Genomic DNA, 23,033 nt, shown 5'->3' with positions numbered 1-23,033 from the left:
ATAGAAAAATCCCATTGAGCCAAATTCAAAGGGACACAAAGTGGGTAATTTTGCCATCATAGTTGCCTATTGCAGTGGTACAAATCAAGATAATGGAATGATGGCATAATCTCTTGTCATAAACAACAAAGTGATTCCCCTTGAGATTAAGCATGAACTTCCCAACCCAAAGTTTAAGATCAAAATAGCAACTCTGCTCTCTCTCAAACTCAAACTTAGGATAATGGTTTAAATTGAATTTCTGAAGTGAATGATTGGTGAAGTAAACCACGTCCCTTAAAAATCTGTAATCAAAAAGAAGAAGAAGAAGAAGAAGAAGAAGAAAGGATCCTTAACAGAAAGAACAGTGCTGGAGGAATGTCAATACCAAATTTCAAACTCTACTACAAAGCCATAGTAATCAAAACAGCTTGGTACTGGCACAAGAACAGACCCCAGGACCAATGGAATAGAATTGAAAACCCACAAATGAACCTACAGACCTATAGCCATCTAATCTTCAATAAGGGAGCTAAAAAAAATAGAATGGAAGAAAGACAGCCTCTTCAGTAAATGGTGCTGGAAAAATTGGTTAACGACTTGTACAAAACTAAAGCTAGATCCTTCTATATTACCCTGCACCAGAATCAACTCCAAATGGATCAAAGACCTGAGTCAAAGCAGACACTCTGAAAATATTACAGGATGGAATAGGAGAAACACTAGGTCTCTTTGGCACAAGTCGAAATTTTCTGAATAGAGACCCAGAAACACAACAAATGAAAGAAAGGTTGGACAAATGGGATTGCATGAAGTTGCAGAGCTTCTGCATGGCAAAGGACATAGCTAGCAAGATCAATAGAAAGCCCACAGATTGGGAGAAGATCTTCACTAGCCATACAACGGACAAGGGTCTCATATCTAAAATATACCTGGAACTTAAAAAATTAAATCCCCCAACAACAAATCTTCAAAGAAACAACTGCCCATTAAATAAGTGGGCTAAAGACTTAAAAAGAAACTTCTCTGAAGAGGAAAGAAGGATGGCCAATAGACACATGAAGAAATGCTTAACCTCTCTAGCCATAAAAGGAATGCAAATCAAAACAACATTGAGATACCACCTCACCCCAGTCATAATGGCTATAATCAAGAACTCTAATAACAACAGATGCTGGAGGGGATGTGGACAGAAGGGAACCTTACTTCATTGTTGGTGGGAGTGTAAACTTGTTCAACCACTTTGGAAAGCAATATGGAGGTTCCTCAAAAGATTCCACATAGAGCTCCCCTATGACCCAGCAATTCCACTTTTGGGCATTTACTCAAATGATCACAAACAAGATCACACTAAAGCTACCAGCGCAACTATGTTTATTGCAGCATTATTTACCATAGCTAAGATATGGAACCAACCCAGATGCCCCCCAGTAGATGAATGGATCAAGAAAATGTGGTATATAGACACAATGGAATTCTATGCCTCCATCAGAAAGAATGACATTGCCCCATTTGTTAGGAAATGGAAAGACTTGGAAAAAAATTATATTAAGTGAAGTAAGCCAGGCCCAAAGAAACATAGGTCCCATGGTTTCCCTTATTTGCAATACTAGTATATGTCTGAGTCAAGCAGAAAAGGTCAGATAAGTTGATGTTAGGGGAATGAACCCCAAGATAAGTATTCAAATGGTTTTTGGGGTTGTTTTTCCTTTCATGCAATTGTTTCTAGCATATTTATAAGACTATTTCTTTGTTGCTTTGTATGTCCCTCCCCCATGGAATAACCCCTGCTTTCACTGTATTTGATGTTGGTATAATTTGTGGAGGGTAAGGGAAAAAACAAAATTTTTAACTAGGGATACAGGTGGACCCATTGCAACAATGAGATATACAAGTCGTTATGTCGAAAAAGGAACTTTACAACTTTGGTGGGGGGTGGGAGGAGGATCAGGTTGGGGGGAGAGGGGGAGTATGGGAAGGGATGGGAAGGGGAAACAAAGAGGAGGCAACAGTGACTGATAAGAAATGTACTGGTTATCTTGTTCATGTAATTGTAACTCCTCTGTATGGTATTCTCACAATAAAAAATGTACATATATATATATATATATATATCTGTAATCATTAAAAAAAAGTTACTTTGGCAATCTAGTATCATATAAATTGCCATTCATATAATTCAAAATGTCTATCAGTCATGTGCTTTGTAGAGATATTACATGGCCTGTTGGAATAATTTATAAAACAGATTTTTTCCCAGAACAGGGGTGGGAAATGTTTATTAAATGTTGTAAGTAGAAAAGAAAATGTTTCACTTTGCATTTGGTAACTATTAAACAATGACTGAGATACTACCATATATTCAATCTGAGGGTGATGAAGCGTTATACAATGCATTCTGGGTTTGAGAATCATTCCTGTCTCAACAATTCTTTATTTCAGGGACAAATTGTGAATCTTTTCAAAACTGCATCCCAAAAAGTATGGGTCAAACACATTTTAAATTCACCTCTCAGGAGCTCAAGATGGTTATGTGTTGTGTCATGTGACTGAACCACCTGTGGTCTTCCTGTGGTTTGAAATCTATTAGTATGTTTGCAGACTTGGGGGGTGGGGCGGACTGGGCTTTCCTATTTTCCTTTATATTCTCAATATACAAAATTAGAGCAGGTGCTATACATACTCAACAAGTATTTTTTGAGAATATGAAGAACTGTAGAATAGTCTATGATACATATGTTTTAGAATTAAATATGAGTTTAGTACATACCATTTAATTTGTGTCACAAGAAACACATTTATTTTTGCTTACCTTCAGTATCATTAACTTTTTTCATAATTAAGGATGAGTTAAGATCATAATTATTCTTTTTATTTCTAGAAAACCTTGCTGTTCACCAGATGTACTAAGGAAAACGACACGCATTTGTTAAGATGACCCATTTCTATGAAAATTTTATCTAAAGATGACTCAAAAAGAAATCAAGTCAAGCTTATTTTAGTCTTTGGCAGCTGGCTAATGGAAAAGTTGAAATTAAATAACATGGACTTAACCTGACAAAAAGAGACAGTAACTAAGGAAACAAGTGAGTCTCCATTTATCCAAAGCTAACAACAGACATCATCTCACTGGACCTCCCCAACATCCTGGGTGGAGAGTGAGGGCTTTTTACCCTCCTTTTATTAAAGAGAAAACTATAACCCTGATCAAATGACTTTCCAGTCATCCATAACTAATGTATGTTGGATTTACCTGTTAAAATCTGGACTGCCAACTGGATGTGGGTGGCTCATACCTGTCATCCTAGCAACTCAGGAGGCTGAGATCTGAGGATTGTGGCTCAAAGCCAGCTGATGCAGCAAAGTCCGTGGGACTCTGATCTCCAATAAACTATTCAGAAAAGAACAGAAGTGGCTCAACTGGTGTAACACTAGCCTTGAGCAGAAGCAGCTTGGAACCATTGCTTCGGCCCTGAGTTCAAGCCCCTTTCCCAACCCCCCCCTCCAAAAAAATCTAGACTGCCAGCTCTGAGTGGCCAGACCCTTCCTTCCTCTTCCTCAAGCTGAGTGCTATAAATTATTTTTGAGGTTTCACTTATTTATGCTTTCTGATATGTATAATTTTAATAAGCATAAAATTTCTATAACATTGATAGTTGTAAATAATGTTATACCTATTCACATCTAGTGATATTTTAAGAATATAAAACAGATCATCTCAGTCTTGCTTAAATGTCTCCTGGTAGTTCACATATATCTAGACACCTCCCCTGGGCCTGAATCTTGCTTATACTTTGTCTTCATGGCTCAGATCTCTTCCTTCTTCTTGTGTACTCAGCCTCAGCTACAACTGGTTTTCTGATTATCCCATAAATATACCAAGCCAACTCTTTTCTCAAGGACTTTCTGTAAATTGCTTTTTTTCTCATTTCTCTCCTTGGCTAATACTTTTATGTCATTCAGCTTTTTTTTTTTTTTTTTTGTCAGTCATGGGGCTTGAACTCTGGGCTTGGGGCGTTGTCCCTGCACTCTTCAGCTCAAGGTGAGTGCTCTACCGCTTTAGCCACAGTGCCACTTCCAGTTTTCTAGTGGTTTATTGGAGATAAGAGTCTCACGGAATTTCCTGCCTGGGCTGGCTTTGAATCTCGATCCTCAGATCTCAGCCTCCTGAGTAGCTAGGATTACAGGCGTGAGCCACCAGCGCCCGGCTGTCATTCAACTTTTTTAAAAAAATAAATGTTACTTCTTCAAAGCAGCGCTCTGACCATCCCGTTAAAGTCTTGTCTACCTGGTATGGGCCTATGATTGTCTTCCCAGAGTTTCTGCCACCTCAGTTTTTTCTCAGTTATTTACTTATTTGTCTTTTCCCAATGTCCACTCATTCACCTACACCATGATTATCAATTTCAAACAATAAAGACCTAGCTTATTACTTGTTCTTGTCCTTTTGGTACCTACAGGAATATATAACACACAGCAGCACTTGACAAAGAATCATTTCATCAATAAGCAGCTGGAAATAGTTCCATCTATGTGGCTCTTATTTCTTTGATACTTTTGTCTTTTTGTGTTTGTAAATTGGGCATATTCAGCAAAGAAGACGCAGGATGGCAAAAATGCCTGATTCTTTTTTCATGTGTAGAAGAATGCCAACTTCCCAGACATAATCTTTTGATGAACATTGAGATGTCCCTTAGCAGATAGAGAACAAAAATCATCTGTCAAGGACTTATAGCCATGGGCCTAGGAAAGCATAGCCCACGGCAGGACATTGGTGTAGAGTTCTGCTGAAGGGAGATTTTCTGCCAGGTAGTTCGTGCTGGTGATGTAGAGATCCATTGCAGAACTCACACCCAGTGTGTCTTCTACTTCCCAATTGGCATCAGATGCTTCCTCCTAGTTTACTTTCACCCAGTCATGTTGATGTTATCCCATTATATTTTGACAGCATGCTTTGTTTTGAGTTGTGCTTTGATGGCACAAACACAGTTATACTTTCTTTTTTTTAATTTAATTTTATTTTATTTGTGAACATACTGTATAGAGGAGTTACAATTACATGGGCAGGATAATGCGTACATTTCTTACCAAGCATTGCAGCCTCCTCCTTTGTTTACCCTTCACATCCCTTCCCAGACTCCCCCCTCCCCCCCAATCCCAATCCTTCTTCTTCCCCCCCCCCGCCCCCCCCCCCCGCACCGACGTTGTAAAGCTCGTTTTGGACATGACAACTTGTACTTCTCATTGTTGCAACAGGTCCACCTGTATCCTTAAACAACTGGTTTTTCCCCATCTCCTCCACAAGTTATACTGACATCAAATATAGTGAAAGCAGAGGTTATACTGAAACACAGTTATACTTTCAAAGCACCAAATTGTGGAAAAGGACTAACCCAGGGGTTGAAAATTATTTAACTATGCTACACAGTAGCTGTTCATGTATCTCTGAGGACATCTTCACATCTTGTTTAGAGCTCAACTTTTTTCATCTACAGAAATGTCTTAGGGGAAGGGCTTTTGGGTGATAATGCCCCCCAGAAGATACATAAATATAAAATGCCCAACAACTCTATCACCACTTGAAGACATGCTATAGATAGGCTTGCATTGAAAATATTTCTATCTAATTTATGTACGGTGGCAGTAGTGGTTTTTAATAAAATTACAGCTGAATATTCTTGACTCTTACTCATCATTTTCTTGTTGAGTGTCTCATTTGTTTCCTAAAACATATAAAAAATGTCCTGAGTTTAATGCAAAATAAAAGATAAGCAGGTGTTGGGCATTCCTACAATGTGAATTCAATGTTATCTTTTATTGTTGTATACTATAAACTGGGAACAGAACTGGGAAAATGTTTATAGGAAAAAAAAATAGGTGCCTTTGACTTGAAAATCACTTACATATGTAAGAGCATAGTGGCTATTTTATTTTTAATATAAAAATTACATTATATATTACTTATTTTTGTGTGCTGGTCCTGGGGCTTCAACTCAGGGCCTAGCACTCTATCACTTGAGCCATAGTGCCACTTCTGGCTTTTTCTGAGTAGCTTATTGGAGATGAGAGTCTCATGGACTTTACTGGCCAGACTGGCTTTGAACTATGATCCTCAGATCTTAGCCTTTGGAGTAGCTAGAATTATAGGCTTGAGCTATCAGTGCCCGGCTTATTTTATATTTTTGAAAATATAAAATATTAAAAAAACACATTTTCACACTGTGTTTCAATCAGTCTCACCTCCTCTGTCATACTTCCTGCCTCTCAAAAGCATCCCCAACATTTACTTTCATTCTGTTAACTAGCATTATAGTTTACTTAATTATTAATTTGTTTTTATAACTTCATGTGACAAGGAAGATTCTATAATACAAATATAATCCTATGAAGGATAAACATATTGAAATACTTAAGACAGCTTTGAAAATCTAAATGTATATGAAGAACAAGTACAGCCATCATTACTAACTATACAAATGTATCTTGGATGTAGATTTTTTTATAAGTGCCTCTTTAAAAGAAAAATGTTTGGATTATGAATTTTAGAGTATTTTGTTTCTTTTTCTATACTGGTGAATTAACAACAAGGCTTTTGTTCTGGTAGGAATGTTATTTCATTTAATTAAAAAATATATAAAACTATTCAAGAAAGTGGTTGATCTACAATGCTGTGAATCATTTTCCTATAGAAGAAAACTTATATCCACACATAGAGAACCATTTATAGAACTTATAGGCTCTATGCTAGATTCTTACATCTTTTTAATCTCTTTTAAGCCACAGTGACATCTATTTCCATTGGTAGCATTATATTTCCACATTAGAGTTGAGAAAACTGAGGCTGGCAAATTTGTCCAAAGTAATCTATCTAAGGGTTAGCTGACCAAATTAGGCAGATGAGGAGTCTAGCACCACTGATCTTGCCTTTTCTGCCAGCTGTCTTATATCCTTCCATTTCTATTGAGTTTCATATGTATATGCACACATCTCTATCTGCATTGGAAGGCTCATTCCCCCAAGGAAAATTGACAATCTCTATAACATACAAGCAACTGGCAATTAATGCTTGGTGCAAAAGCAGATCATTCACTGTCTATTATACCACCACAGGGACATTTCTCAACTTGTTAATAATATACAGTGGTAGTTCAAAGAATTTTGGTTATCTACCTATATAAATCTGTCCAGTGTAGAACCTTCAGGATTTATTAGAATTTATTCTGTAAACTTTATTCTATAAAGGACCAAATAGTAAATGTTATGTGCTTGTAGGCTCTCCATTCTCCATTGTAACTACTGAACTCTTGTTGTAGCATAAGAATAGCTGCAAAACATGTAAATGAATGGGTATAGCTGTGTAATCAATAAAACAGTTGTTGGGTGACAATGGACCAGGAGTTAGAGCCTACTGGCCCTGAGTCATAATAAATTCTTGCTCTGATTTCCTTTCTGCATGGATAGTATCCTGAGACAAGTTATCTAACTGCTCAGTTCTTGAATGTGAAAATAAATGTTTCCATTCTGCAATCCTCTACTTTTAAATATTTCTTTATGGATAACCTATTCTGCAAATACCATGCTCTGCCCTTTAACACGAACTTTATTTAGTTCTACAACTTGCCTTCCTGATTTCTCTTCATTCTGAATTTATATTTCTTGAAGAAATATAATAACTTTTCATTGCATTCACTTGCTTATATTACCATTTTACATGATTATAACCTTACTCTGAAAATGTTTTACTCAAATATGTTTTGTACCTAGGGAATTGTGGTTAGCCTTGCTTAAGTTCTTCAGGATATGACTGGTTAACCTCTTACAAAATATAGTCATCCATTTTTTTTTTAAGTGAAACCCAACCACATTTAATAAGCCAATCTCCTCAAAGAGCAGATCAGTTCTAGAGGCAGAATTTGTCTTGGCAAATCACTTGCAAAGATAGATGTTGGTCCTTGAACTTAGTACATCGCTGAGAGGCCCCTGCCTTAGGAGAATTGGCAGCATATCTTACTTTCATTGTAATACATGGCTCCAGTTCTAGAAAATTCCTTTCCAACCCCAACACAACTCACATCCTTGTCCATTAACTTCCTAGTCTCTTTCTTCTCCCTTCTTTCCTAACATTTCCAAATTCTAAAACTTCACCTGTCATGGACGAACTAGATGTTGGCAGATCTCTTTGCTTGATATGTGTGAAGGCTGATAGATTATTGAGATTTACTGCATGCTTTAAATTCACTGCTTTTCCTATTCAGCAATTTAACTGTAGCCCCGGATGAAGGTGATTTGCGTGATCCATCTTGCTTTATATCTCACTTGACATTCTGCCTTTTTCATGACAGGTTGCTGAATGCTATAAAGCCAGGACTTGTTAGGAAGATCAATAGATTGCCTACCCCCATTGCAGGATTGGTGAGTATCCAGAATTGAGATTTATTTCCCAATATTCCTTTGCTTTAACCTAAGGGTCATGACAGTACCATTTGTTACAGCTCTCTCTTGTAATACATATTCTACTTGAATGGGAAGGCACTAAATCCATTAAACTAAAAGGTCACTTAAAATTCCAGTGATGTACAGATGGCATCTTAATCTTTGTTTATATTTTTCTCCATGAGTGATAAAGTCCTTCAATCTTAAAGAGGTAAATTTGTTTTGGGGTAAGAGGCTGATAATTGGGTTGACCTCAGGAGAGGAATGTGATTTTAATTACATGTTCCCATTCTGGTACTTCACTGCATTCTGTATCATGGAAGGAAAGAGAGAGAAAGAATTCCGAGAGAAAGCAGCCCTTTCACAGTAAATTGCTGCTTTCAATATTGGAAGTCTACTTTGGCTTAAATACCGAAGTTCTATTTGTAAATGAACAAATTCTAAAGATACAGTGAGGGACTAGTCGGTCCAATGTCATAAGAAATGTTTTAAGTAGAACCCTGGCCCTTCCAGACCCACCCAAGTCAGGTCCATAGATCACTTGTTCACATGTGATCAGAAGAAGGAGGGTTTTTTTTGTTTGTTTGTTTGTTTTGTTTTTCATGCACCAATATGCTTTACAACTCTTGGCAACTAATTTCATTACTTTGAAGTTGCCTTTCATTTAGAAATGGGGGGAAAACAAAGAAACATAGGTCCCATCGTTTCCCTTATTTGCAATAACTAGTATATGTCTGAGTCAAGCAGAAAAGGTCAGATAAGTTGATGTTAGGGAAATGAACCCTAAGATATGTATTCAAATGTTTTTTTCTTTCATGCGATTGTTTCTAATACATTTATAAGATTATTTCTTTGTTGCTTTGTATGTCCCTCCCCCACGGTATAACCCCTGCTTTCACTGTATTTGATGTTGATATAATTTGTGGAGGGGAAGGGAAAAAACAAATTGTTTAAATAGGGATACAGGTGGATCCATTGCAACAATGAGATGTACAAGTCCATATGTCGAAATCGAACTTTACAACTTTGGTGGAGGGAGGGGGGTGGAGAGGATGGGAAGGGATGGGAAGGGGAAAAAGGGAGGAGGCTACACTGCTTGATAAGAAATGTACTCATTACCTTGCCCATGTGATTGTAACCCTTCTGTACAGTATTTTCACAATAAAAAAAATAAAATGAAAAAAAAAAGAAAAGAATTGGGGGGAAAAGGTGGGAGATCAGGAAAACAATCAAGTAATAATTCAGAAATGAACTTGGTGTGCATGCATAAACACACACATAGTTACATGCTCACACACACAAAGCTGGGGTTTTTTGAGGCCTGGTAATGGCTCACTAATTGTTTCCATTTTTATGGCCTTCTCTGTGAGTGTTTTTGTAGAAAACAATGAGAAAAATGTCAAGAATTTAAGCAGGATCCCACATAGACCTTACTGATTGTTTTAGAGTTTCTTAGCCATATCACAATGACAAGTTAAAATTAGATGTGAAAGAAACTATTGTGTTTGAGACCTGTGGGGGGTCCTACTAGGAAGGGATATGGTATCAACTTGGTGAATGAACTGGATGTTTGCTTTATTTTAAGAACTTCTATTTCTGTGGATACCTTTCATTTCTATGTTGGTAATGAGTTGGTGATTAGTCATTAAAAATCCTTCTAATTTTGTCTGCCACAGCCATAGAGCTAAATAAGTTAATATGTAGGTAAATGGTTAAGTTTAGGAGGAATAGATTCAAGTAACTTTATAAAATAAGTAATAAACATGTGACTATTATAATATATGAATATCAATATGTGAATATTAGTATGCATGTGAATTATTTTTTACAAATTTCTATTTAACCTGTGAATGGATTAAATTCACACCCCTATATGGTGCCATTTCTCCTGAAACTTCTTTTGCATATAATATAGTATTCTCTTGCTGCTATTCTTGACCAAACCTTAGTCATTTATGAAGCTCTTACAACAACACTGCCTCTGTGAAACCTTGAGTATTTGTGGTCTGCTAGATCCTTCTTGACAGTTACAGCAAGTATCCTCTGATACAGGAGAAAAGAGGCTAATACACAAGAGAAGAAAAGTCAGTTCTTCAAACATAGTTTGAGGAATAAGAGTTTGAATAACTGTTGCTAGCAGTTTGAAACTAAAGGTTTATACATGCTTACCTATCTATGTTCAGACACTGTGACTTTCAGTAGCTACTTGGCCCTGATCAAACTTAACCAGTACCAAAAATGAGTTTAAATGACAAGGTCTCCTAGTGATGCACAAAGAAACCACAGTTCTGAAGTGACAAGTCCAGATTTTCATATTGCAAAGCTGGCCTATATTTTTCAATACCATCAGTATGCTTCACGTCAATTCCCCTAGCCAAAAAGGACTGAAAACTGTTGTAGATTAAAAATGACTAAGGAGATCTGATAGCCAAAGGCAGTGGATAATCCATAACTGAAAAAGACACTATTATGGCTACTATGGGACCATGGAGGAAATTTGAGTGTAGATTGAATATCAGGTAATAATAATCTCAGTGTTGAAGTCCTTGCGTGTGTGAATGAATAGTCTGCTGTGTATATAGTAGTATTGTTGACCTTAGAAAACAGGATATTGACATACTGAGATGAAATGTCATCATACATACAACTAATTTTAAAACTTAAGCAAAATGTATGTATATAATTTATATGCAGAGGGAACTGGAGATAAGAGATAAAGACATGAAAGATAAAGGAAGGAAATGTGGTAGTATGTTAAATTTAAATAAAAGATAGACAGTTCTGGTAATATTCTTGCAACTTTCTGGTAGGTTTAAAAAAAATTAATTCTTTTTCTTGGGCATGAAGGAATTTCAAATAAGTGGTTGCTCTGAAGATGGCAGAGGCCTTTTTTTTTCCTTCCGGTCATGGGGCCTGTACTCTGGGCCTGGGCGCTGTCTCTCAGCTCTTCAGCTCAAGGCGAGCACTCTACCACTTGAGCCACAGTACCACTTCTAGTTTTCTGGTGGCTTATTGGAGATAAGAGTCTCATGGACTTTCCTGCCCGAGCTGGCTTTGAACCATGATCCTCAGATCTTAGCCTCCTGAGTAGCTAGGATTACAGGGGTGAGCCACCAGTGCCTGGCAGACAGAGGTCATCTTGGCTTAGTAGGAATGAGACTTTTCTGTGAGTACACTTTACCACATGACCTTTTCCTCTTCCTGATATTCATGCCAGGCAGGAGAGGCCTGAGACTTTCTCAAGTGAACCCAAAGATTTCAAGGTTGGCTTGTACTTTGTTTGAGGGTTGACAGGCCAGTGAGCATCTATGGATCATGAAGTCAGCAGTGGTAGAAGCCACGGTGATATGAGAATTGTAGCCTGGGGGTTTACCATGCCTGGAACCCATGCCGTGGCTTGGTCTTAATGACCTGGTGTTGAGAAGCCAATCCAATAAAATGGCCCAACTGCTAGACTCAAAGATAAATAGGGAAGTATGTGTTCACATAGCAATCCCAAATTATAAACACATGTAGACTTACAAAGGCATGAATAGGTATACTTTAGTCCTTGACTTGCACTGTGCTTATGAAGAATTCGGGGGTGAAGGTGTTAAGGTAAAGTAGTTGAGTATAATTTCCTGGCAAGAAAGCCAAGGCTCTGGCTCCAGGTCTGTGTTTCCTCTTTAAGGATTGCTGACATATGAAGCTGAGTGGTGACTGCCTGCAGATGCTTACATTCTTTTTTAGGTGTTAGTGATACTGTTAGCTGTTGCCAGAGAGAGAGAAAGACCTCAAAGTTAGGTCTCTGGCATACCAAAGGCTTTTTGAAAAGCTACTTCAGTCAGCCAGCTCATCAGCTTGGCACGGCACAGTCACATTCTGAAACTCATTGTAATGTTCATTAGAGCTCCAAAGGACACTTGCTCCATCCCAAATCTTTGCTTACCAAAGGAATTTAGGGCTCAAGTGTTTTATGTGCTGAGATTTTCATTCTGACACTCATTGGCCCACAGACACATATGCAAATATCATTGGAAATAGATTCTTAGGGAATCTTCCCTCAACTTCTGGGCCATCATAGAACTGTCCTGAAATATTTGCTTGATTTGCTTGATGTTTGCATGTGAATCCTTTTTCAGACTTTTGCCTCTTCTAGTGTTTCCAGCTGAAGTTGGAACACACATCAACGACAGGTTATTGTCTTGTGAGAAAGAGGGGAAGGCAGAGACTCACTTTTTGTTGTTGTTATTTGGTCCTGGGGCTTGAACTTAGGGCCTAAGTGCTGCCGCTGAACTTTTTTTGCTCAAGGCTAGTACTCTACCACTTGAGTCACAATACTACTTCTGGTTTTTTTGGTGGTTAGTTAGAGGTGAGAATCTCATGGACTTTCCTGCCCTGACTGGCTTTGAACTTCCAAACCACAATCCTCAGCTCTCAGCCTTCTGAATAGCTAGAATTACAGGCCTGAGAGTTTATCTTTTTCTTACTTTTGACTAATGCCTTCAAAATCCCCTCCCAACCTCTGTGAAAGGTCATGCTTTACAAAATGGCTCTTGGCCCAATAAATGGTGGAAATTTGACTCTAAAGTTCAGTATTATAGAATGGGAATGGGAATGATAGAATTATTATTTTTACTACCATCTAGTAACCCTAATTTAATCAGAAACTTTTTTTGCAAAAGGGATCAAAGGTAAGATTTTGAATATGGTCAGAGCTGATCTTTCTAGAAATGGGTAAACATGTAAGTTCCCATAAACTAGGGGACTTTCGGGAGCTTTCAGGTATCTACTTTGCTTTGTTATACTGATAACAGAGCATTTGATTTTTTATTGTTTGAGGGAGGTCAGGGCAGGGGAAATGATGAAATGGCTGTAGAGATTTCCATATTATGAGAAGATTAAAAAATGTTGTTTTGGATGGAAGGTGGAGATGTGAACTGTTGGGAGCTGAATAGCAGGAGACCAGCGTTGTAAGCAAACTTTTCTCATGGCCCGTGTTTCTCTGAAAGTGCTCAACCACTTGAGCTACACTCCCAGCCCTAACAAACTTCATTATTTAGGAAGAAGACTACACAGTAAGTTTGGGACCCAGGCATTGTGGGTTTCCATCAGCCAAGAAAAGCTCTTGTGTAAATATTACCAGAACATGAGTTCTTCTGTGCCCCAGAGGAAGGCCTTTATTTTGGGTATATGGTGTTCATACCTTCTTTAAACTTTCTAGGAACTTTGCCTCCTTCTAATAATTTATCTTAAAGTTATGTCAGGAAAAATGCAAGTAAAGGTTGTATTCTTTTGCTTCTGTTTCTCTCCCAGTCAAAAGTATTATTTTAGGCCGTAAGAGAGACAAAGCAAACAACCAAAGAAGCCAGAAATGTTGCCCGCGTTGGGTTAACCATTACATATTCAATATCCACTGTGTAGATGGTGCTGTTTAGATTTTCCTTGGTTTTTGCAATGGTCCTAGGATGTCTTTATTTCTGTGCCCAGGAGTTCAAGCATAAAGAAGTAAGTTACCAGCTTTCTAATTAAAAAGAGATAGGATTGGGATTTGAATCAAGAACTGCCCAACTTCAGAGTCCATGTTTTTTGGTTTGTTTGGTCTGTTGTGGGGCTTGAACTCTGGGACTGGCACTGTCCCTGAGCATTTCAGCTCAAGGCAAGCACTCTACCACTTGAGCCACAGTGTCACTTCTAGTTTTCTGGTGGTTAATTGGAGATAGTAGTCTCCAGTGTTCCTGCTGAACCATGATCCTCAGATCTCAACTTCCTGAGTAGCTAGGATTACAGGCGTGAGCTACCAGCACCCAGCCAAAGTCCGTGTTTTTCCACTGTGTCACACTATTTCCATAATGCCTCATACTAGAGAGCTGAAGGTGATTCTTCCTGTTTGAACACCTTGACCTCCAAGAAGATCCTCTATGGCTTTAGAAGACTTTTTCTTACTCGTCTTACTTTATAGCCATTGATTTAACCAAATTGAGGCTTGGGAGTGTGTTACAGGGTCTTAAATGTAATGTGTCTACTGTCACCCAACTGCATCAAACTCCATGTGACCATGCCACAACCTTCACAGTCAAAGGAATACCAGTGTCACAACCCAGAACAATAAGCACTAAAAATTCTTCCTAAAATCTTTTTTAAAATCACAGTGGTTCCATTTATTACATGCAACAAAACTTCCTAAAATACCTTTCTTCCTCTCTCTGTGTGCACATGCGTGTGTGCGCACACTCACACATACACACTGCTGTCATGCACACATTTATCTCCTACATTTATCTCCTCCCTTCCTGTAACAACCTAAACTCTTCCACACTTTTCACAATCTTGCTTCTTCTTACCTTTTTCTCTGATATTACTATTTTGTTAACCACTCCCAATACTGATCATTCTAGCGAGAAATGGCTCTCCTTGTCCGTGATTCTGACTCAGGAATAGGCAGACTCAGAATTCTCCCTCTGTGTGGAGGAGGGGAAGGCCTGGGAATCCCACCCTGGCGTATCACCTCTCTCTGCTTTTGGCAGTCATTGCATGGTACAATCAGGCAACTGTGGAGCTTGTCAGACTGTTCTGGGGAGCCAAGTAAGGCCTGGTTTTGAGTGATGTTCTCTGTGAAGAACACAGTTCACTGAGGCGAATGAATGGATCTTGTAAAGAATCTCAACCCGAACTGAATGCAGTGACACATTTTCCTTGATCCCCATTCCTGGCAACAGTAAGAGAAGCCTGGGTTGTGTTCCCACAACATGCACAGAGCGAATGCTCAACTGCTGCTCCTGGGGTTGGTGCCAAGGCCAAGCTGCAGAAGGGTTGCTGGTTTACATTTAGTAGGTTTGGCTGTGCAGAACTGACTGTAGGAAAACCAGTCAAACACTCAAGGTCTTTGCTGCATTCAATGCTGCCATCAGTTGAATAGTGAGATAGGAACTCAAAGGCTTCCTAGTTATTTGATGTCATATAAGTCCATATGGCCTGTGTGCTGCTAGTTGTAATAATCTCCACAAGTAGCTTGTAAAAGTGCTGACTGTCTCCCAGCCCTCATCTTCTCTAGTAGCATTCTATAGTTCTCTGGTGCCTATGGACAAAAAAAAAACAAATACCTGCAAATAAAGGTTGTAAGGCTCTTCCTAAAGGAAGACAGTATTTTAGGTTTATCTCTCACATCAATCACTCTTAGAAATCAGGGTTAACCTAACCTATTAACTGGCTACCTGGTGAAGCCACACATAGGTGGTGACCACCATTGTCCCTAATGAGTTCAATGGGTCAGGGAGCATTCTGATATCCATGTTAGCAGACTGACTTTTGGTTGCTTACTGTTGAACTTGGGTCATACTAACAAGCCGGTCTCCTTGTCTGTATTTTTTGCGGGGTGGGGAGGGTACATGTAAAGATTTGGTAAGATTTTTGTGTGTGTGTGTCCCTTCACTCATTCTGTGCTCATTGTCTCCCTTCTGTTTTTCTTATTTGGCTTATTTCTTATTTCTTATGTGGGCTAGGAATCAGACCAAGGCTCGGCTGGGTCCCTGGTTCAGGGACTCTAACAGTCTTTATTTAAGGTGTTGGTGAGTGTTTTGTCAGGTCTTGGCTGGGCAAGATCTAATTCTCAGTTGATTCATGTAAATTTTTTGGCAAGGAACGTAGAGAAGCTTCTAGCAAAAAGGGAGGGTGGGAGAAATAAACATGATGGACAAAAGTGTTCTCTATAATTTGATCTCTGAAGTGACATTCATCTCTTCTAATATATTCCATTAACAACAAGTCACGAAGCCCAGCCAGCTCCCACACCAGAGCTGGAGCTTCTGTACGTATCTGAATACCAGAGCCATCAGCAGCTGTCTGTGACGGACAACGAAATGATTGTACATATAGTCTCTGTGTTACTTAAAATTTTCAACATTACTATGGTGTGAATTCAATGCTCATTCAGTAGAAACCATACTTGAAATCTTAGAGTTTGTTTTTTTCTGGGACTAGTGATGTGCAGTATGACATATGGTCAGCCATGCCACCACGAGAGTAAAGGACCAGCCCTGCATTGGACTGTGTGGCTGAGCTATGATGTTTGGTGGAGTTAGCTGTATTAAGTAAATTACTACCTTAACAATATTTTCAATTTCCAATGGGTTTATCAGGACATGACCCCATTGTAAGTTCAGGACCATCTGTATTTATCTGTTGGGAAATTAGGGCATAGATTTCATATTCTCCTGAAAATACATCCCATTGCTCATAGGATTTGAAGGACCACACAGTTTTCTTTGGACAGTCTCTTTTGTATGACATCCAACTTCAGTCTCCTAGTTTTCCTTTGCACATAGCACCCAGAAGAGATGGTTTGTGCTCTCCTTTCTTCTGTGTGAAAATATATTTATGATTTGAAATATGATTTTTGCCTTTTAGGGGGTTTTCTTCTAGGAGACAGATATACAGAGAAGTGCTAATATCAGGTGGGCAGAAATGTTTGTAATGGGAGGTTTTTGGTTTGTTGTTAGTTTATTTGTTTTTGCTTATGTTTGTCTTGTTGGTACTAGGGCATCAAACTCTGCCTCATACTCCCTTGGCTGTACCACTTGAGTCCTGTCTCCAGGCTGGGTGTTTGCTTGGTTATTTTGGAGATGGAGTCTTATAGACTTTTCTGCTGAACAGATTTTGAACCATGGTCTTCTGGATCTCAGCCTCCTAAGTAGCTAGGATTATAGATGTGAGCCAAATTTTTATTTGCGCTCAAGAGACTTAGAAGAGGTGTGGGCTGAACAGGGGTCTTAGGAAAAGCAAAGAGCATCATTGGAGTTGGAGGAAGAATGTTCTTGGGAACGATAAGAACCTATGAGTGGCCATTATTTGCATATGCCCATATGAGAGCCCAGAGTTCCCAAAGAAGTCAATGCTTCTGAAAGGAAACCAGGAATTGCACACTGACTCTGGAAATGCCACAGGAGGGCAGTTTGGCCTTCCTTGGCATTCAATAAGAGCCACTGAGAACAGGGAATCTTGTATTTTAGATAACTCTGGCAGCTCTGTGGAAAGCCAGTTTTGAGAAAAGACCAGCAATAAAAATCAATTGGCAGGCAAGTACTCCCAGGGAGAGAGAGAAGCTCTTAAACATTGCTAGAAGCTGTGGGAATGGAGATGAAGAGACAGGATTTCTTTGTCCTTGACTATAATACGCCATCAGTTATAAGACATACCATTTTTACTAGTATAAGTAATAAAATAAACATGCCCTTTCAATCATGACACAGCGCTCAGATACTAGCAATGGAAAGATGTAAATTTTATTTCAGAGGCTAGAAGACATGTGAATGTCAGGCTTGATGATAGCTACATTTTGGACCTGAACAACTTGGAGAATACTAATGCTATTAATAGGGATCAGGGGAATGAGAAATGGATTCCAAGAGAAAAGATGAAGTCTTTTCTGGATATATTGAGTTGGCTATCTCTCAGAGATGTTTGTGTGCAGATGTTTGGCAGGCTATTGGAAATGTTAGTTGGGAACACAGGAAAAGGTTCTAAGAAGTTGGACTCGGTGAGTGCATTTTAAGATTAAATATTTATGCTTAAGTACACATGAAGACTTTTTTCATAATCACAAATTTTGAAGCTTTTCCCTCCCAAATTCTATTTAGTCTTATTGAAATATTTGTTCTACATTGGTAAGAAGGATTGGAAAGAGGAAGTATATCAAAAGGAATTTGAAACTACAGAAGTCATGAGCAATTATACTTTAGATTTGAAATCATGATAGATAGTAACTTTGCAAGGTCTATGTACAATTGACAACTCATATACAACTATCTATAATTGACAATACCTACCAATCTTACGCTTGTAGACTCTCCTCTGCCTGCCCCTTGATTGTTCATTCTTTTCTTTCTTCTTTCCTTTCTTCCTTCCTTCCTTTCCCTTTCTTTTCTTCTCATTCTCCTTCCCTTTTTTTCTTTTTTTCTTTTCTTTCTGCTTCAGAACTGGGCCTAACTTTTTTCATTCAAGGCTGGCACTCTAAAAAACTTAAGCAACACCTTCTCTTCGGCTTTTTGCTGGTTAATTGGAGAGTCTCACAAACTTTTCTTCCTGGACTGGCTTCAACCTTGATCCTTAATCTTTAACTTCCTGAATAGCTAGGATTATAGATATGAGCCTCCAGCAACTGGCTTGATAGTTCACTTTTCTTTCCTTTTTTTGTTAGTCATGGGGCTTGAATTCAGGGCCTAGATTCTGTCCCTGAGCTCTTTTGCTCAAGGCTAGCACTTTAGCACTTTGAGCCACAGCTCCACTCCCAGTTTTTGAGTAGTTAATTGGAAATAAGAGTCTCATAGGAACTATTCTGCCTGGGCTGGCTTCGAACCTCAGTCCTCAGATTTCAGCCTTCTGAGTAGCTAGGATAAGGAGCATGAGCCACGGGTATCTAGCAATAATTTACTTTTAATGCCATGTGAGGGAAATGTTTGCTCTGATAACAAGTACCATAGACTATGTATCTTAAAAACAGACTTTTATTCCCCAGCATTTAGGGGACTGGAAGGACATGATCCATACAGGACCAGCCTCTTCCGAGGCCTGTCTTCTTGTCTTATGGATGCATTCTCCCTGCACACTTGCACAATCTTCTCTTTGTGTCTGTGTCCACATTTCCTCGTTTGATTGAGAGTATCATAACAATCCGATTTAGGTTCCACCCAGATTACCTAAAATAAAATTCTCTTATCTCTTTAAAGTCAAATATAGTCATAATCTGAGGTACAGGGGGTTAGTTTGGACTTGAACATGTGGATTTGGAGAAGCCAGTGGAAGGATGTACAGTTCAGCTAGCCGTGTGCGTAAATTCTTATTCACAAGTGATATGAAAAATGGCGATTGCTAGCTGAAGTCAAATGGTCTCTTGATGCACCATAAGTTATTTCAAGTGTGTTTCGCTAATTATTCTGTATTCCTGCAAAGGTGGAAGGTTATATATAGCAGTGCTGTAAAGCTTTTTGATTTTCCTCCTTCCTTCGCAGGAAAAAAAGAAAAAAGAAGGTCCATTCTTTGAAGAAAGCAAACCACTTGTTCTCCCTTATCTTTCGCTGAGCAGAGTTCAGCAGTGTTTGTGACATTACATCAGTTCCTTACTTTCTCCCTGAGGAATAGGACTTTAGTAGGAACACTGAGGGGGAAAAAAACCCTAATAGCAATCAAAACATATCTCAGTCCAGGTCTTAATTTTTTTTCCATAATCTTCACTTGTGTAAAAAAAAATTTTGTGCAACTAAATCCTAGCATGAACTACAGACTCAGGTTTGTAGAGACTCTGTAGTTTGACAACAGAAAAGCATCACATCAATACTGGAAGGCAGTGTGTATAAAGGGGACCTTGCTAAGCTGAAACAATACTTCTCTTCAAATATGTCTTCCTCTGAGATTGTTTTTGTAGGAAGTTTGTCTTGGCACACATTTCAAAAGCATTGCTAGACACCTATCTGGTAATTAACTAGCTTCCTGCTCAAATTGTGGGTCTACCAACATCTCCAAACAGAGGCAAACACAATTCCCCACCCCATCCCCCGCCTTGCTCATTTTGCCATAAACAAAAAATCTCTCATAAAATTCTCAGCACAAAAACTGGATTTGTGAGTAAATTGCTTGACATTTATCTTCTCTTTAATTTAAAGATTTGACTTTACTTGCACATAAACTTTTCCCTAATAGGATGATTAACAGGTCTGATGGTACATAGCTGTAGACCCAGCTTCTTTGGAGGCTAAAGCAAGAGGGTCACTCAGGTCTAGCCTGGACAAGATAATAAGACCTCATTTCAAACAAAAGCAAAAGAGGATGTAAAACACAAATTTATGATATAATGTTATGGTATTACCTCAGTGGTCCTCTTACAAAACCCATAGCACCAGTGTTAACCACGAGAAAAATATCAGACAAGCCCCAATAGAGGATCATTCTACAAAATACCTGACCAGTGCTGTTCCAGACTACCGAGGTCATAAAAGATAAGGCAATTTCCAAAAGAAGGGAGTCCGTAGGAAGCCAAGGAGACATCATGACAATGTACTGTGTTGTCCTGAATAGGATCTCAGAACAGAAAACACTGGAAAGCAGGTATGGTGATGCATACCTGTAACACCACTCCTGGAAGGGGAGGCTCAAAGATCTTAAGTTTGAGGCTAGCCCAGACAAAGGTAGCAAGCGCCTAGCTCAAAAACAAAATGGAACAACACCAACAAAGAAAGGATTAGGGTATAGCTCAAGTTGGTGAGCAGTTTCCAAGTGTTTGATACCCAGTACCACAAGACAAAAAATAAACACTAACCACAAAACTGCATTAGAGAACAGTGAATGAAGTCGTAATAAAATATGAATTTGGCTGTAAGTATTCTAATATTTGTTCACTATTTAGTATCAATGTACCACAGAAATTAAGATGCTGGGTATGAGACACACAGAAATGCTACTACTTTTGCAATTTTTCTGTAAATTTAAAAACAATTCAAAGGTGAAATTTTGCTTGCAAAAGAAAATGAATGACAATAAACATCAAAGAGCACATACTGAAAGGAAACACAAAAGTTATGAACAACAGTGAATGCCAGCATTGAATAAATGGCAGGATACTGGTGAATTAGTTGGAAAATCGTCTAATAAACTTCTGTCAATGATGAATTGGTTATAAACACTGTGATTGTTGCATTCTGAAACTCCAAACAGTAAATCTATCCACATTTCTGTTCATGTATTTCAGGCTCCTGTTTTTAGAATCTGCACAAAGAAATATTTCATACCCTTTAGGGAGGTTTTAATAAGTTTTTTTTTAAGATGGAAAAGAGATTCTTCAGTAGCATGAATGGCTATAACCATAAATACCAGTATCTCAGAATTATACCAGCAGAGACTATAAACACATTAATCACCCAACTGTCTGAAATTCCATTCACAGATGTCAGCTCGATGTCAGACACAAAGATTAAATAGCTCCATTTAAACTGAAAACACTGACTAGATATGATAACCCTTTATTTCCAGGGATTGTGGCTAACCATGATCTAAAAGTTTCCTCATCTATAAAATGGGGCCAATAAACTTCAGTACTGTGCAATTAAATGAGATAATATACATAAGATGTCTAATATGGATGGTATGTACATGAATGTCTTATATACATGTATGTCTTCAGTATATTTGTAGCTCTGCTCATTCCCACCAAAACTAGGAGCCATACAGATATTATTACTGTCATTTTACTGGTACTGGCTATATTTGAACTAAGGGTGTTATACTTACTTGGCTTGCTTGCTCAGCTGCCGCTCTACCACTTGAAACATGCTTCTAGTTCTACTTTTTTGCAGGTTACTTTGAGATGGAGTCTAGTAAACTTTTCTGCCTGGGCTGGCTCTGACTTCAAACTGCAATCCTCCAGATCTCTACCCCTCCTCTCCTAGAGCTAGTGCCTGGCCCAGAGATTTACATTCATTAATTCATTTGTTTATTTATTTATTTATTTATTTATTTATTTATTTATGCCAGTACTGGGGCTTGAACTCAGGGCCTGGGCCCTGTCCCTGAGCTTATTTTTGCTCAAGGCTAGAGCATTACCACTTGTGAAGGACTTGCCTCTCCCCTCTTGGCCCAATCATTTTACGTATCTAAAGATGGAATATGAAGGACTGACCCCCATCCTATTGGCCCAGGCCCATATAGACCCAGGCAAAATCCCAGATTTGTGTGAACTTGTTTGATGTGTTGGCAGGGCAATCTACCTAAGCCACACCTCCCTTGACCTAGTGGCTTTTCATTAACCCCTGCCTCCTTGCTCAGACCTCATATAAAAACCAGTTCCTAACCCAACTCTCTGGCACAACCTCCAAGCCCACAGGAAGGTCTGTGCCCTCGCTGTTCCTCAATAAACAGCCTTTACCTGTTGATGATCCTCAATTAAACAGCCCTCACCTGTTGATGATTGAGTCGGGCCTATTCCTTTTCCCTTCACCTCCATTTTTCCCAACAACTTGAGCCACAGTACCACTTCCAGCTTTTTCTGTTTATGTGTGCTGAGGAATTGAACCCAGGGCTTCATGCATGCTAGGCAAGCACTCTACCACTGAGTCACATTCCCAGCCCAAGAGACTTGTTTTTGAAACAGCTGTGTTACAAAGGAGGAAACGGATATTCTGATGATAGTGACTTGCCCAGGGTCATGCAGCTACTTTGTTCCTGCCCTAGAACTTCAAAGATTGTTCCTTAGATCCCACTGACATGCCTATTCAAAATCCAGATTGATTGGCAGCTCTGTCAGCCTTCTGTGTGCCAGTGGCAGTTACCAAGCCGTCCAGCAGACTTGGATGGGGGCATGTGTAGTTCTTGGGATGGGAGCTCCCTTTCCTCTGAGGGAGCAGAATTCTCCGCCTCCCTCCCTAATAGGTGTGGCAATCAGCCCTCTCCCAGTCCATTCCCTTTCTCAGCATCAGCATTTCAGCCTCTGCAGCCTGCAGCCTGCGTGTAGAAGGAGCTCCTTGGCTGCTGGGTGGGGAGATGTAATCGCACCTGGGCTGCTGGGTGCAGGCCAGGGGACACGCCCCTCTCCTCTCCCTGAGTGAGTTCAGTTGCTGAGTGTGAAGACACGTATGGGTAAGTAAACCCATTTTGAA

At 39.1% G+C, this 23,033-nt stretch overlaps 1 protein-coding gene across 5 annotated transcripts in view; it reads left to right on the top strand.

The window, feature by feature from the left end:
- Limch1 (LIM and calponin homology domains 1) overlaps window positions 1-23,033 on the top strand; it is a 307,901-nt gene that overhangs the window by 133,027 nt on the left and 151,841 nt on the right. For all 5 annotated transcript variants that reach the window (XM_070012224.1, XM_070012221.1, XM_070012220.1 and 2 more), the window contains exon 3: window positions 8,322-8,391. In XM_070012224.1, the coding sequence (XP_069868325.1) occupies window positions 8,322-8,391 (70 nt within the window). The remainder of the gene's footprint in view (window positions 1-8,321; window positions 8,392-23,033) is intronic.

Source organism: Dipodomys merriami, unplaced genomic scaffold (genome assembly GCF_024711535.1).
Source record: "Dipodomys merriami isolate MVZ:Mamm:240054 unplaced genomic scaffold, mDipMer1.0.p SCAF_9, whole genome shotgun sequence".
Taxonomy (NCBI): Eukaryota; Metazoa; Chordata; class Mammalia; order Rodentia; family Heteromyidae; genus Dipodomys; species Dipodomys merriami.
Note: the sequence above shows the minus strand (reverse complement) of the source record. Positions and strands in the feature narration are given on the sequence as shown.